Source organism: Paramisgurnus dabryanus, chromosome 13, assembly GCF_030506205.2.
Source record: "Paramisgurnus dabryanus chromosome 13, PD_genome_1.1, whole genome shotgun sequence".
NCBI lineage: Eukaryota > Metazoa > Chordata > Actinopteri > Cypriniformes > Cobitidae > Paramisgurnus > Paramisgurnus dabryanus.
The window spans coordinates 7610607-7625909 of NC_133349.1; the positions used below are offsets into that span (position 1 = coordinate 7610607).

General features: G+C 39.1%; 1 protein-coding gene across 6 annotated transcripts in view; it reads left to right on the forward strand.

Moving 5' to 3' along the window:
- slc4a7 (solute carrier family 4 member 7) overlaps positions 1–15303 on the forward strand; it is a 54949-nt gene that overhangs the window by 4339 nt on the left and 35307 nt on the right. For 2 of the 6 annotated variants that reach the window (XM_065298625.2, XM_065298624.2), the window contains exons 1-3: positions 2716–3207; positions 11060–11141; positions 15030–15173. In XM_065298625.2, coding sequence (XP_065154697.1) covers positions 3145–3207; positions 11060–11141; positions 15030–15173 — 289 coding nt within the window. In that variant the 5' untranslated portion in view covers positions 2716–3144. Of the gene's footprint in view, positions 1–2715; positions 3208–11059; positions 11142–15029; positions 15174–15303 lie in introns of those variants that run through there. The other 4 variants (XM_065298620.2, XM_065298623.2, XM_065298626.2 and 1 more) reach the window with 3 other exon arrangements.

Sequence of the window (15303 nt, forward strand, 5' to 3'; positions counted from 1 at the left end):
TTTCACTTGCTTGTTAATATTGATTTAATTTTGTAGAAAATGCTGAGATATTTATTGCACATCATCATTAATAAAAAAATGACCAAATATAAATTTGGGTCAATATCGCAACACTTAACAGTACAACTGTAATATAATGATAGAAATATACAAAGTTAGTGATAAGGAAGGACTTACCAGCCGCAATTTAGATTCTGATGGCCGTTTACTGTGTTGTGTACAGTAATTTAGGCAAGTTGCGTTTGAAAGGTCCAACACTCAACAAAGCTTTTTATTATATGGCTGTGGTATGTAACGTTACGTGTATGTAAGAGCAACCTTACAAGCACAGTAGAAATATACAAAGTTATTGTTAAGGACTTATCAGCCGCGGCTTAGATTCTTATGCGCGCCTACTGTGTTGTATACGGTAATTTAGTCACGTAGAGTTTTGTTTCTACTTCATGCGTTGTCATTTATGTGTATCATCTTTTTCACCCAGAATCTTTTGTGGCTCAAACATATATGTGTTCGGCTGTTATTTTTACACATGAAAGTTTTCAAAACAATTCCCCACATGTAATGATGGGGAATGAAGCCATCCAATCACAGGGTTTCCCGCAGCACTTTCCAGTTCGGGTGGCCCGCCTAAGCTGGGAAACCCTACCGCCTTAACTAGGTCGTCCAAAAAAAAAAAATCGCTGCACAAAAGTCCGTCAAATGCATCTCGGAGAATAATGTGGACGCGCTTCACACCGCGAGGGGGCACGTGCGCCACACGGCCGAAATGAGAAAGACGTGGTCCGGACGTCACTGTCTGAAGGATAACTAGCCATTTGATAAAACATCTCTGAGAATAGCGCACACATTGTTGTTTGAGCAACCTGCTAGCTAGGTTTCACGTGCCTATTGATTAGATATAAAGTTATTTATGTGAATTATTTACATTCTACAGTAGTTACGTTCCTTTTAGATAAAGTATTTAATAGTGGGAAATAATCAGTTTTTAAAATTTTTGCGCTATCTATCATCTTTCGCCAGTATCATCTGCTTTAGTTTGTGTTTATTAACCTTAATTCATTAATAATATAGTGTGTGTTCATTTTCTATTATAGTTTCTTCAAAATTAAGTTTTATTTGAGTGTTTTATTAAATAAAAATATTGTAATTTTCATCATGACACATAACTTTGATTGTCACGCCAACCCTACCACCTTAACTAACCTAACTAAATCATAGCAGTGGGCGTTTACGTCCAGGTCTTCAATGCACCCCCCCCCCCCCCTCAAATGAACAATTTCTACTATCAGAACCATTTTACAAAATAGCCTATTACTTATTGCTTTTGATGTTTTTGAATGTAAAAACCACGCGAACATCATAAGTAGACCTCAGACTACAGTATTAAACAATAAAATCGACAGCTTCATTGCCCCTTTAAATTAGGTTTTACTAGGGATGCACCGATACCTCTTTTTTGGAATACGAGTACGAGTACTTGCATTTCAGTACTTGCCGATACAGAGTACTTAATAAAAAAACATGATTTAAATTTACAGGTAACAGCTTTAGTCATATAATTTAACAAAAAACAAAGGACTAGTTTTCCAGTTTGTTGTAAACTCTGCCTCTTTGGACAACACGAGGCATTAACCCCTTACACGCCGCTCAAACATAGACATTTCTCAGACCATGGTATTGATTCCAGGTATCGGGGACTTTTAACGAATACGAGCGCTTTAGAAAATGTGGTATCGAGGCCGATACCAGTATCGGTATCGGTGCATCCCTAGGTTTTACATTATATTGTGCTATTATATTTTAAAATTAAGTGGCTCTTATCAAGCTTTTGTCAAGTACTCTCTTGTAATGAGAACATTATTTAGACAGACCATCTTACAATGGTTCCTCGGGTAAGAACGGGACCTTTTTTACTTTATCAGTCTTTGCCTAAGTTCTCAACATTCATATTGAGTTAAAAGCTGCTTAGATTTACTTACAGGCATTATCAGCTTTACTGGTTGAATGGCACTTCAATCTCACACAAAGGTACTGTGTTGTCATGGGCAACAGCTATGCATACTTCCTCTTTATTAGCATTGTTAGTATGCATACTTGTAATATTGTAGTATTGTATGTGTGTGCACAATATTTGTTCTCTCTTTCCTGCTTAATAACACATACAACACAGGTTTGTGCTCGGCAATGCGTCTTTTCAGTTCAGCATTACAAACATTTTAGTTGAAAGACCACTAGTTTAGAAACCCTTTTCATTTCTTATTAAAGTCCTCACTAGTAACTCACAAAATTGTAACTAAATTTACTGTATATAAAACTAAAGTTTGTAAATTCAGTGCCAGTGGCCTTATCTAATTGAATCGCAGAAACAGTTGTTTTTAAGCAGCCAAATCGATAGTCCCATGTCCGTCCTCAATCATGTTGAAATAATGTTTTTGTTTTGCACAGCTGAGGCGTGTGTCTTTATATATACAGCATATTTAGTAGACGTGGCCTTTAATTCGCTATTGCATTATTGTCCTCTAAGACCTCAGGGCAATGGCACGCTGTTCCCAGATTCCCAGCGTGCACTCCATGTATAGCTCTGGTCCTGTTTGAACCCAAGCCCTTTTCACGTGTGGAAAAACACAGGCGCGCTCACAACAACAACACACCTCACACACAACCATTCACATACACTGACGACACATTGGGATATAAATAACACCTCTTGTTTAGTTCTTTGCAAACAGGAGCCCATCCGAACATCAGCATAAGAAGCATGCATTGGCTGCGACTTCCCGAACACTCTCACTTTTGCTTTTGACTTACCGATGTGTAGACAGTGATTTGGTAAAGCTGTTGCGTTGGATGCTCATGTGACGCAAAACGTCTTTTGCTTTCTTTTGTTGGTAGATGAGATCCTTGCGTTGAGGAAGTGTCTAGTAACTTCCTCTCCCATAGATTCAGATTTTAGACCATCATTCCATTTTTGCTTTAACGTTTTGGATCCGTCTTTGTCTTTTTTTCATCTTTTTAATGGACACGTTAATGGAGAAGCATTGCTGAATGATTGAGTGAATACATTAGTAGAGCTTTTGCGGTCTTCACTGCTGTTCGATTTCTCAGTGAGGACGTTTGGCAGTCCCTCCCCAGGGTTTGTCAACAATGCTGAACTTCTGGGGAGACATTATGAATCTGAGGAGCACCAGAGGAGCTAGAATCATTTCGGTATGTTTACGATACGATTGATACAATCTTTTGAAATATTTGAACTAATGCAGTTGCCAATGATGATTTTTTTATTGTGGGTTTGGAGACTGAATTATAATTCACATTCTGCATAGCTCATCGGATGTGTTTTGGCTTGGTCTTTGCTTGGTAGGTCGTGTTTCAAAATATTTCCATAAGAGCATGGTGCACGTGTTTAGCTTAGCATGAAATTGAATTAGGACTAAGATTCGGTGGTTTACAGATGAAATGAGGCAGAATGTCTCACTAGACCTAAGACACGCTGCTGTCACACGTGGTTATGACTTTAAATTCTATGTCCACATTGTACCCTTTGATGCGTTTTGCCCTTTGGGGTGATATCTGATGCCGCTTCTCTCAGAAATGCTTGGACAGAGGCCCGTGGTAGGACAGGGCCACCTTGGTTTTAAAATACACTGGACTCTATGTAACTTTTGGAAGAGATCACTCTCACGTTTTACTACTTGTTGTGTAGCTAAACATTTTTACCATTGTTTCGAATGGTAACTGAAATGTTTTGTAATTCATATGAAATCATATAAAATGGGCTGAATTTATATGTGATAGATGATCATTCTTTGCCCAGTACTGTTATTTTTCAAATTAAAGGCTTTTGTAAATGTACAAAGTTTACTGTTTTATAAATAGAGTTTACACACATATTACACATATATTAACCCATTGGAGTCATTAGGATTACTTTAATGATGGATATACATGCTTTTTTGAGCTGTGCCATATTGAGCACCATGTAAGATATAGGGCTGAGCGATATAGCAGTAATTTTGGGATGAATGGTGGTATAAGTAGCCTGTGTTTTCTACAAAGTGGAAGTAATGTTGATGAAAGTCAAAGCCTTATGTAAGATATCACAATCATCTTTATTAAAACAGCATATGATGAAAATTAAATTCAAAGACTGATTAAAAATGTACCTACACAACATACAAGCTTATGTCTGATCTCATTAAACATTTTTGCCAGAGCTCCTGTTGCAAAGAAGAAGGGTCATATCAGACCATACATACCAATATACTGTAGATGGTATTGTCTCATCCAGTATCATGCTGGGGAAAATTACTGATATATTACCAAAACTCAATATACCGTCCAGCCTTAATAAGATAATAAGACGGCATTTTGATAGAAATTTATTTGTTTGTGTTCAGCTGAAGAAAGTCAGAAGGGTCAAATAAACATGGTTAGTAAGAAAATTATGAGACAATTTTCATATTTTGGTAAACTTTTGCAAAAGTTATCCACCTCTTCACTTTTCACTTTTCAGTTCGGGCGGCCCACCTAAGCTGGGATACCCTACCACATTAACTAGGTCATCCAAAAAAAAAATTCCACCAAACACCACATGGCCGAAATGAGAGAAAGACATGGTCCGTCACTGTCTGAAGGATAACTAGCCTGTTGATAAAACATTTAATTAATTAATAATCTAGTATGTGTTCATTTTCTGTCATAGTTTCTTCAAAATTGGCACTTCAATCTCACACAAAGGTACTGTGTTGTCATGGGCAACAGCTATGCATACTTCCTCTTTATTAGCATTGTTTATTAGCATTGCCCTGCCCCTTTGATTGCCACGCCCCTGGCCCGCCCACCCGCACAACCCTACCACCTTAACTAAAAAAATTTCTGCGGGAAACCCTGCACCTGTTTCTTGATGTTAATGTGGGCGCCGCCATCTTTGAGCTTTCCTGTTTATGACTTCCGTTGAGCCACTAAAGCTAATAGTAGTCTATTGCGAAGGACACAAGTGTGCCGTTTTGAGACCGTTTTAAGACCGACATAATTTGTGCAGTTGAGGTTGCCATAATAGCTAATACAAATGCAGTAAATCTCTACAAAACATTTGTTTTAACCATATACATGCACAAGAACTGAAAGTGTAACGTTATGTGGCGCACATGCACTCATGATCTGTATTTACAAATTCATCCAGTAAAACCTTTCATAGAAACTGCCAGTAAACAATAAATACAATAATTGTTTAAAAACAACTAAAATTATGCTGATAATAACAATGTGCTGATTTAGCTGATTTATTTATTCTGCTACTATATATTATTAAAAAAATGCGATTACAGTACAGGACATAATCTGCTTAGTTAATGTTTATAATACTTTTGTTATGTTTTAAATGAAAAAGCAAATACTTTAAAAAGTAAGCTCATGTCTCCACCTAGTGCATTAGAAGCAATGTATAATATTTCATAAAACGAAAACAATACTCATGTAGTAGTTTAAAGGAACAGTATGTAAGACATGTATATCAATTAATCATAAAATGGCCCTGATATGGCACTAGACATTAAGACATTTCATTTCAAATACTTATATCACTCACAACAGTGGTCTGGCCAGGATATTGTCATTTAAAAAGTGGAGTTGCAGCCCTCAACTGATGTTTATGTTGTCATTTTGTGTATTGGCCACCAGTTGTGTGATTGCAGTACCAGTTTTAGCCACAAGTTTTGTGATTGCAATACCAGTTTTGGCCACAATCCTACATACTGTTCCTTTAATATGTTTATTATGGTTTGTTCAAATAACTTACAATGCGTTGAATGATACTGCTGACTGTGTCGGACCGCGTGAAGCTCGACGTGTCGCCATAAACAAGTCAATAAAAAATTGCCGTTTAAAAAAACTCACATCAGAGGGACAGTTGACATTTTAAACCAGCCCCTGAAAAGTTAAAAACACGAAGTCTTGGTAACTCTCATGTACAAACACTCGACTTTCCCATTGTAAAGATACTGGTATGTCTCTGTGCTTTTATATTTGCGCATTGAAGACGCGTCACCTCCGATCAACAACACAAAATGATTGAATATATCTTCATATATCAAGCCACTTCTTAATTTCATCCTCACACTGGTTCATACATGACAGGTGTAGTAAATATTAACTGTTTAAATAATGTTTTATGCGTGCACCCAGTACATTGTTTTCTACCGGCTGGCTTTTGAACTGGAAGTCTTGCACCCTAGCCTGGTTAGCCAGACCTACATCAAGATGTAAGGTCTGGCAACTCTTCACACAAACGGCTCAATGCAAGGGGCGGGATATAAGGTTGTCCCTCAAAATGCCTCTGCACGCAATAGGATAGCGCTATGACGGATCAGAGCAACGAAGAAGGTGACGTAGTTACCGTAACCAGTCGGCAAAACTCCAAACACATCTTTCTTGCTTAAAAAGGACTTCAGTAGGGTTTATTTGCTCTTCTCTCAAAGAAAAACATAGTCTAAGTCCTCCAGAGTCGCGGCCAAAGCCGCTTCAAAAGATAGCTGTTCTCCAGCAGCAGCAGCAGCCATTCTCTGTTTTCAAGTAGGAACCGTTGCAGCTCTGTCGTCATCATGTTAAGCCTGCCCCACAGACGCTACACACGATGTGATTGGCCTGACCAAATTTTGGTTTTTGGACCGTTTAAGTGTATTGTGAGTGCCTAGACTAAACCCTGGCAGCAAATATATTTTGCGGCCGCTAGGGTGCGTCTAGATTTCTAGGCTACTTGCACCCGAAAGGAAATACATCACATCACGTTCTTCTGCGTTCGAGAAAAAGATGGATACATTCCAGATACTGAGACTAAATAATTAAATTGGACAAAATGCAGAATTTCAATAATGATCTGGGACTTTTGCCTACATACATGCATATAAATTAATATATATCTAGAAAAATTCTGATATTGGATGATACTGCTAAGATGATTTTTCTGTATTATGCACAGCAGTGTTGTCTGTGTTTTCATAATACATTTTTAAAAGCTTATTTCAAGGACCTGATCTGCTTGCAGGTATTTTGAGATAACCTGACATATGATACCAGACATGTGGCATTTCATGTGGCAAAATCCCAGTGATGTCTCTGCAGGGTATTGTGTTGGTCAACTTATACAACTGCTGAATACAACATGATTTATTTTTACACTGCTTTCCTTTGGAACATTTCTGAAATAGTTTTAAGAGAAAGAATGGAAATGTTAATTGCATCATCTATCAGATAAATAATGGCATTCGATGAACGTCATTTATGCTCCTTGGGAATATTCAAAACAGCATATTTTTAAAATAGACTAGTTTGTGGGCTGCCTTAAGGATTAAACAGGACAGAAAAACCTGTATAATTAGATATCACTGTTTTCTTTGTTGTTGTAATATTACGTCAATTGTGCTCGCAGGGGACTAATGTGTGCTTTGCGTCGAAATTTGTTTGTCCATGAAACGGTGACCCTATAGTTCAGAGTCAGAGCAAAAACACTGGTACATAACCAAATATTGAGGTGAATTCTTGATGTTGTGATGTGTTGTCATAGGAAAGGGAGCCGGGAGCCGTTCTTGTTTTCTCACAGATCCTATCCAGTGCTGTATCTGGAGATTTGGACCTTGCTAGGGAAATGTGGGAATTGGGTTATTGTCAGGGGAACTTAAACAAATATGCAGTAGAGGGACTTTGGCATAGTCCTAAGAGAACCTTGAGTAGCATCTGGAAAAATGTTGCATAATTACTGATGTACGTAGTCTCTGATTATACCATCTCCTTCTAAAGCAACCTCCGAAATGCTCTCACAAACATATAGTATAGGGAACGTCTGGGAATTTCAGGATAAGCTTCTATCTTGCTTCTGTGTCCCAAAAGTACTTTTGGATTAGGCTGCAATGGAAAAATGTTTCTCATTTCATGGTAATCATCCTGCCGGTCGACAGTGGTTTGGTCCTGATAGCAGAGGAAATGAAGTTAACTTGATTCAAGCCCAATTGTCTTTGTATAAAAGCTAGTGGGCAGCATGTAACAATTATATTTCTTCGTTTACGTGGTTTTCAAATGTGACTCAGAATGTCAACCAGCGGTTGGAAAAGATCATGTAGTAGACCCATTATGTTCATTCTGGTCAAATGTGCCACTTGCAATTATGAAAGTCATTTGTAAGTTAAGTTTAGTCTACGGCCTGTTTTAGATAAAATTACCCTTTATTAAAGATCCTCTGTATTGACGCACTGGAGTTTCAAACCCTAATGGGGGAACCCGGATAAATATTTTTTACAAGCAGGGGCATAGCAACCATTATCAGTTATAGAGGATACACATCCCACTCACTTAGATAATCATTGTTTTTCATTGCCTTATCAAGTTAAAAAGTATTTCTTCAACCCCCAACTAAATCCAGTCTACACCCTAGTACACAAGGCAGATGTTGAGACCAGCTATTAGAAGATAATACGGTTTCGAAGCAAGTCGTATTTAAGATATCGAATTTTAGTTGGAAAACGTTTGCACTGCAAAAGTGATGTCACTGTAACCAATATTAATAAATGTGTTATTAATATGCTGTGTTAAAATGTCTCTCAATGAGCTTAAATGTCTCTACATTCATACGTCTCACAATTAAGTTTAGTGAACCAGATGAAGGGTTTTCAGCAACCCTTTTAGACACCATTCACGCTATGTACTGTCGGCTTTTCTCATGTGCTTTGAGGTTTTGTTTACGGTAGTTGGTTGTTCCATTGAAAAAGGCTCCTGACTTGTCAGCTTAACCTGGAAACTGACGGCAAACTGTGCAATACATTGCATCATTTTTCGTCGTGTTTTACCTAAGAAAATTTCTGCTTCCAAAATGTTAAATGATTCAGTTTTCGATAGTCCTTACTGTGCATTCAGACCGCCACCGGCGAGAGCGTCAATAAAAGCTCTGGCTGCCCTGACAACGACGCTAAAGAAAAGTTGTAGTGGACGCTCTGACGCTTGAATGCATTCTCTGAACTCCTCTCAGGTGGAGGTTTCCGCCGTCCGATTGGTTGCCGGTAAACATTTCCACCTTCCAATTGGTTGCCGCCGAACCGCGTCATATCTCATTACCATAAAGTTGAGCTGATTTCAACTCTCCTCGACGCTCACGCTGTACATGACGTGCCGCGCCGGAGCTCGCCGCCAGGTCTCATTGAAAATGAATGACTTCCGGCTACTTTGACGCTCTCGCCAGTGGCGATCTGAATGCACAGTTATAATTAGAGGGCGTCAGCGCCATCTTTATGTATTTTTGCTCTACTAGTTGACTTAACACGCAACACATGCAACAGTAGTCCCTTTCACACATACAGTCTTTACTGGTAATTTACTGGTAAATTGCAGTTAACATGTCATGTGTGAACAGAACCTTTCCGTTAAATCAGTGCTCCCAATTTACCAGTAAAACAGGCTGTAAGATTACCAGTAATTTACCGGTAAGCGCTATGTTTGAACGAAAAATATAGGATTACCGGCATTTAAAACGGACGACGTCAGACCGCGCTGACAGATCGGGCCAATCAGAACGTTTTTAAACAGATGACGCGTTGACCACCGCACTGTTTACGTTCGTTTCCACATCCATGCTGCTTAAAAGTCGAGCACAACTGAAGTTAACATCCACATTTCTTCAAAGTTGTTTAAAACAGCTTACCATATATTTGCCAAATTGCCGACGTCCTTAGCACACCCTCGGTGAAGCCTAATGTGCAAACACAGGTTCCGTTTGACGAGCAACTTCGCGACCATTTGCCACAGATGTGAAAACAACAAAATACTGACCGACGATATTAAGTCATAACCCGCCATTGTGTACAAATACGACACGGAGCTCGCGGCCGCGCGCCACAGGTAACTTCCACTTTCTCTCCGAGTTTACCGGTATTTTGATACTTATGTGTGAATGATGTCTTACTGGTAAAAAGACGGAACGTCACTGCATGTGTGAACAGCACATTTTTGTATTTACTGGTAAATTAATTCTGGTAAATTAATGGTAATTTACTAGAATTACTGTGTGAAAGAGGCTAGTGTCCACAACAACCAATAAGGTAGGAGAAACCTAATGATATTGCTGGGAAGCTAATGTTCACAACGCTCAAAATGTGTCTTAATGAATACATTGCATAAGAATACTGCCAGAAAATATATTTGTGACTGAAGGAAAAGCACTGGCCTGACAATACTGTTTACTGGCCCAAGCACCTCTCCCGCTCGCCCCGGACCATTGGGCAGTGCTTTTTGTTGAGGCTGAGCCCTGTGAAATTTAAACAAAATTGTCCTTCGAATGGTATTAAAATTTTTCGAGCTTGACCATTCAACATCCCCATGCACACAAACAGGATTCTAGGATATCAAAGGCAATGAAGGATACATCTGTGACTGAGGTGCTTTTGAGCAAGGCACCTAAACCCTAATTCCTCCTCGGGCGCTTTAGGGATAGCTGCCCACTGCTCCAGGTGTGTGTTTACTACTCACTGAGATGGGTTAAATGCAGAGGTCACATTTCAAGTGTCCATTCCATCCTTGACAAACATGTCACTTTCAATTACGGGTTCACTTGACCTCAATTGAATGTGTTTGGGTACAACCTACAGAGCACAAGGGAATCTAGATACGTTTTAAAATGTGTTTTCCCCAAGCCCCAAAGTATGAGCAATACTCATATTTGTTTTAGCAAGCACCACTAATAAGCTTTATAATTAATTAAAAGGGCATTCAGTTCATTGTATTTTGTTATTTAATTACTCTGTTTTCATTGGATGAGGTACACGTGCTTTGCTCCATTTCTTTAGCTGTTTGTTGTGTAACCTTGCTGTAGTTTTCCCTCAGTGCTTTGCCAAAGAGAGCAATAGCGCATTGTCACAAAGAATAATCTTAATACCACTTACGTTATAAACTCCAAACCATTGCACAATTCTAAACCATAGCCAGATGAGAGCAGCAGAAACCAGAATGGTCACGTGTCGGACTGTTTGCTTTCTCCGGTGCGAGAAATATTCATCTCTCTGTGTCTCTGTCTACTTAGGGCAATGATGAGGAAGCTGTTATCGATCAGGGGAAAACCAGCTCCACCATCAACACAAACTTTGAAAAAGAAGAACTTGAAAGTAAGTGACACATCGCCCTCCTCCTTTGATTTAATTACCCCTCAACACGTGCAACTTTTTTATGCATCACTGTACCTTCTCGCGTGCCATCTGGTCTTTTATCGCACAGAGGTGAATTCTGAATGTCTGGAGGTATTTTACATAGCTTTGTGTTTAAAGCATGCTGATTAAAACCATCCAAAACCTCCTTTTACTCTCTGGCAAATGCATCTCAAAGGGCCCCTTCCTTCCCCCTGAGGCCTCTCTCAGGGGCCCACGTTTATTCCCAGGTGATTTGTTTGTAGGGTTTCGTTTTTGTGTTGGAGGTACTTAGTGTTTAGTAACTGAAGACTAAGGCAAGAAATGTCTAGAACCAACAAACCACATGCTCATTCCTTAACTTAGACCTACATCTGGTACTTACCAGCTTGCTGTAGCTCAACTGGTAGAGTTTTGCATACAATAAGCAGCACAAAGGTCATGGGATCGATTTCCATGGAACACATACTGATGAAAAAATTGATTGAATGCATTGTTAGCTGTGTATTGAATGAACTTGCCTAACAAAAGAACTGAAAGTTGCATAAATAAAAATATACAATCATGCGGACCAGATATCTGAAGAAAAGAGTGGCTAATGGTTTATTACATTTATCTAAAGCGACTTTACAAGGTATACATTTTTTTTATCAGCATGTGTTCCCTGGGTTTAAACCCTTGACCTTGTTCCCTGCTAACACAATGCTCTACCACTGAGCTGTACAGAAACATATAATGCTGATTTGTTCACAAAACAATTGATATAATTTATTGATGAAAGGCAGATATTCATGGATATTTTACACATTGTCGACTTTATAGTAGGTTTATATTTCATCTGCAAAGCTGTTGGTAGATTATGCCTGTGTCAGGTCTATTGGAAAATCCCAGTGACTAACTCGTTTCATAGTTTTTGACAACGTGCCTTAGATGCTTAATACAATTCTAATATAAAAACATTAGGTTGAAGATCTGTCAAAGCCTTTCATGCTTGCATGTAGTGGCCTTTTAAATGACCTCCCACTTGCTTTAATAGCATTAATACGGATTAGACCCCAGCTCAAGGTTTAATTGATTAAATTGGGCCTGATAGGGTCATTTGGTACCTTCAGCATATCACTCAGCACTCAAATAAAACTCAATTTTAAAGAAACTATGACAGAAAATGAACACATTCTAGATTATTAATTAATTAAATGTTTTATCAACAGGCTAGTTATCCTCCAGACAGTGACGGACCATATCTTTCTCTCATTTCAGCCATGTGGCGTTTGGTGGATTTTTTTTTTTGGACAGCCTAGTTAAGGTGGTAGGGTATCCCAGCTTAGGTGGGCCGCCCGAACTGAAAAATGCTGCGGGAAACCCTGGTAGGTGCATGTCCACTGTGAGAGACATAATCTAAAAAAAAAATCAGAAATCACAATGTATGATTTTTTTAACTATTTATTTGTATGATACAGCTGCACATTTGAACACCTGTCTATCAGCTAGAATTCTGACCCTCAAAGACCTGTTAGTCTGCCTTTAAAATGTCCACCTCCACTCCATTTATTATCCTAAATTAGATGCACCTGTTAGATGCATAAAGACACCTGTCCACCCCATACAATCAGTAAAAATCCAACTACTAACATGGCCAAGACCAAAGAGCTGTCCAAAGACACTAAAGACAAAATTGTACACCTCCACAAGGCTGGAAAGGGCTACGGAGAAATTGCCAAGCAGCTTGGTGAAAAAAGGTCCACTGTTGGAGCAATCATTAGAAAATGGAAGAAGCTAAACATGACTGTCAATCTCCCTCGGACTGGGGCTCCATGCAAGATCTCACGTCGTGGGGTCTAAATGATCCTAAGAAAGGTGAAAAATCCCAGAACTACATGGGAGGAGCTGGTCAATGACCTGAAAAGAGCTGGGACCACCGTTTCCAAGGTTACTGTTGGTAATACACTAAGACGTCATGGTTTGAAATCATGCATGGCATGGAAGGTTCCCCTGCTTAATCCAGCACATGTCCAGGCCCGTCTTAAGTTTGCCAATGACCATTTGGATGATCCAGAGGAGTCATGGGAGAAAGTCATGTGGTCAGATGAGACGAAAATATATAACTTTTTGGTCATAATTCCACTAAACGTGTTTGGAGGAAGAAGAATGATGAGTACCATCCCAAGAACACCATCCCTACTGTGTAGCATGGGGGTGGTAGCATCATGCTTTGGGGGTGTTTTTCTGCACATGGGACAAGGCAAGATTTTGGGAAACAACCTCCTTCCCTCAGTTACAGGAAACGTTTGAGCTCTGTTTGAGGCTACTGTACCAAATATTAACATTGATTTTCTCAGGTGTTCAAATACTTGATTTGCAGCTGTATCATACAAATAAATAGTTAAAAAATCATACATTGTGATTTCTGGAATTTTTTAGATTATGTCTCTCACAGTGGACATGCACCTACGATGACAATTTCAGACCCCTCCATGATGAAGTGGGAGAACTTGCAAAATAGCAGGGTGTTCAAATACTTATTTTTCTCACTGTATACTATTGATCATTTTCTGTTTTTCCCTCTCTCTAAAAGAGTGGTTTGGTTGTTTATTGTTTTTAGGGACTAAAATGTGGTTACCATATGTGTGCAGTCCTTCTAAGGGCTGTTGTTGTGTTGTCCGCATTTAGGGGAGTATCAGATATGATATTTTAGGAAGGCTTACAATTGGTTGATCCACCCCCACTTGTCCCTAGCTCTCTGCTGAATGTGTTACACCCTAACTTTGTATCTGCACTGATCTTTGCTTCATGAATCAATCTGAATGTGCCTTTGGTTTAAATGCAATCTAAAACCAGTCATTATCATTAGAGCATGGATGGCTAAATCATGTCCTCTTGAGACCTTTAATATCAGTGCAGGGCTTGTCTCTATAAAGTCAACACAGTGCCTGTTTGTTTGCTGTGAAATAAAATGCATGCTTTGTGGGGTTGACGCACGCTGCAGCAGGTGAACAGCACTTTGCAAGTTTGGTGGCACAGTTGCATTGGCAAGTTTTGTAAGATGTTTTTTCAAAGGTGGCTGTGGCTGACAAACGCTGTGCTCAAGTCTTCATCTTCTCTTGCATTTTTGTGTGCAGACAAGCATGTGAAATTGATGTAGACACAGCAAGCATTTCCATAGACCACACATGCATTCACTTCCCACAAACACTCCCTTTCTTTGCCCCGCAAAAGGATTGACTGAATGAAGTTAGTTTGAAATTGCTTGGTGTTTTCTTACCTTTTTGACATCATTGCTGTGACGCTTTTATTGCGTAAGAGCTCTGTTTCCTAGAAATCCTTCCACATACAACTCAAGCATGGGTAGGAAATGTTCCTGTGAACTTTCCTTAAAACATATCAGTGACAGCTGTTGTGTAACATTTAGGTGAAATGTTAAATGTATGTGTCATTTGAAAGCGTCTGCTAAACGAAGAAATGTAAATGTGTTTATGTGACATATCAGTTTGCATTTCTATTAGTATCTCTATTATATATCCCTCTGTCCCTTTTTAAATGTAAGTCTTTGCTGGGATTTTTCTGCTCAAAACTGTGGAAAGCTTTTGCAGCTTTTCAATGACGTTCACTTCACATAATCACATCACTTCATAACATTCCCTCTCTAAAATTATGAAATAAGTATTTTTGGTTTAATCTTACTGATTAAATGTTGTTGCACATGAATGTATGTTTGTAATTTGTAGCATTTGCTGTTTTGCATCAGGAAATAACTTCGCTTAAGTGCTTGGAACGCTGTAGTGCTTGTCCTTTGTTTTTGTCTGTGATGGATGCCCCCTCTCACACACAGTACTGGACTGGTGAATCACCCTAAAGTGTTTTTTCTTTTAGGTCACAGGGCGGTTTACGTGGGCGTGCATGTACCTTTAGGAAAACAAAGCAGACGTAGACATCGCCACCGCGGTCACAAGCACCATCGGAAAAGAAGGGACAGAGGATCCGAACGAGAAGATGGCAGAGAATCACCAACGAACGGTAAGACCATAATATCTTGCATAGAAATTACACAGAAGAACTGTGACTTTTAATAAAAATCTGACTAATAATACAAATATTTGGAGCCATTTCCCAGACAGAGTTTAGCTTAGTTCAGCACTAGGCCTTA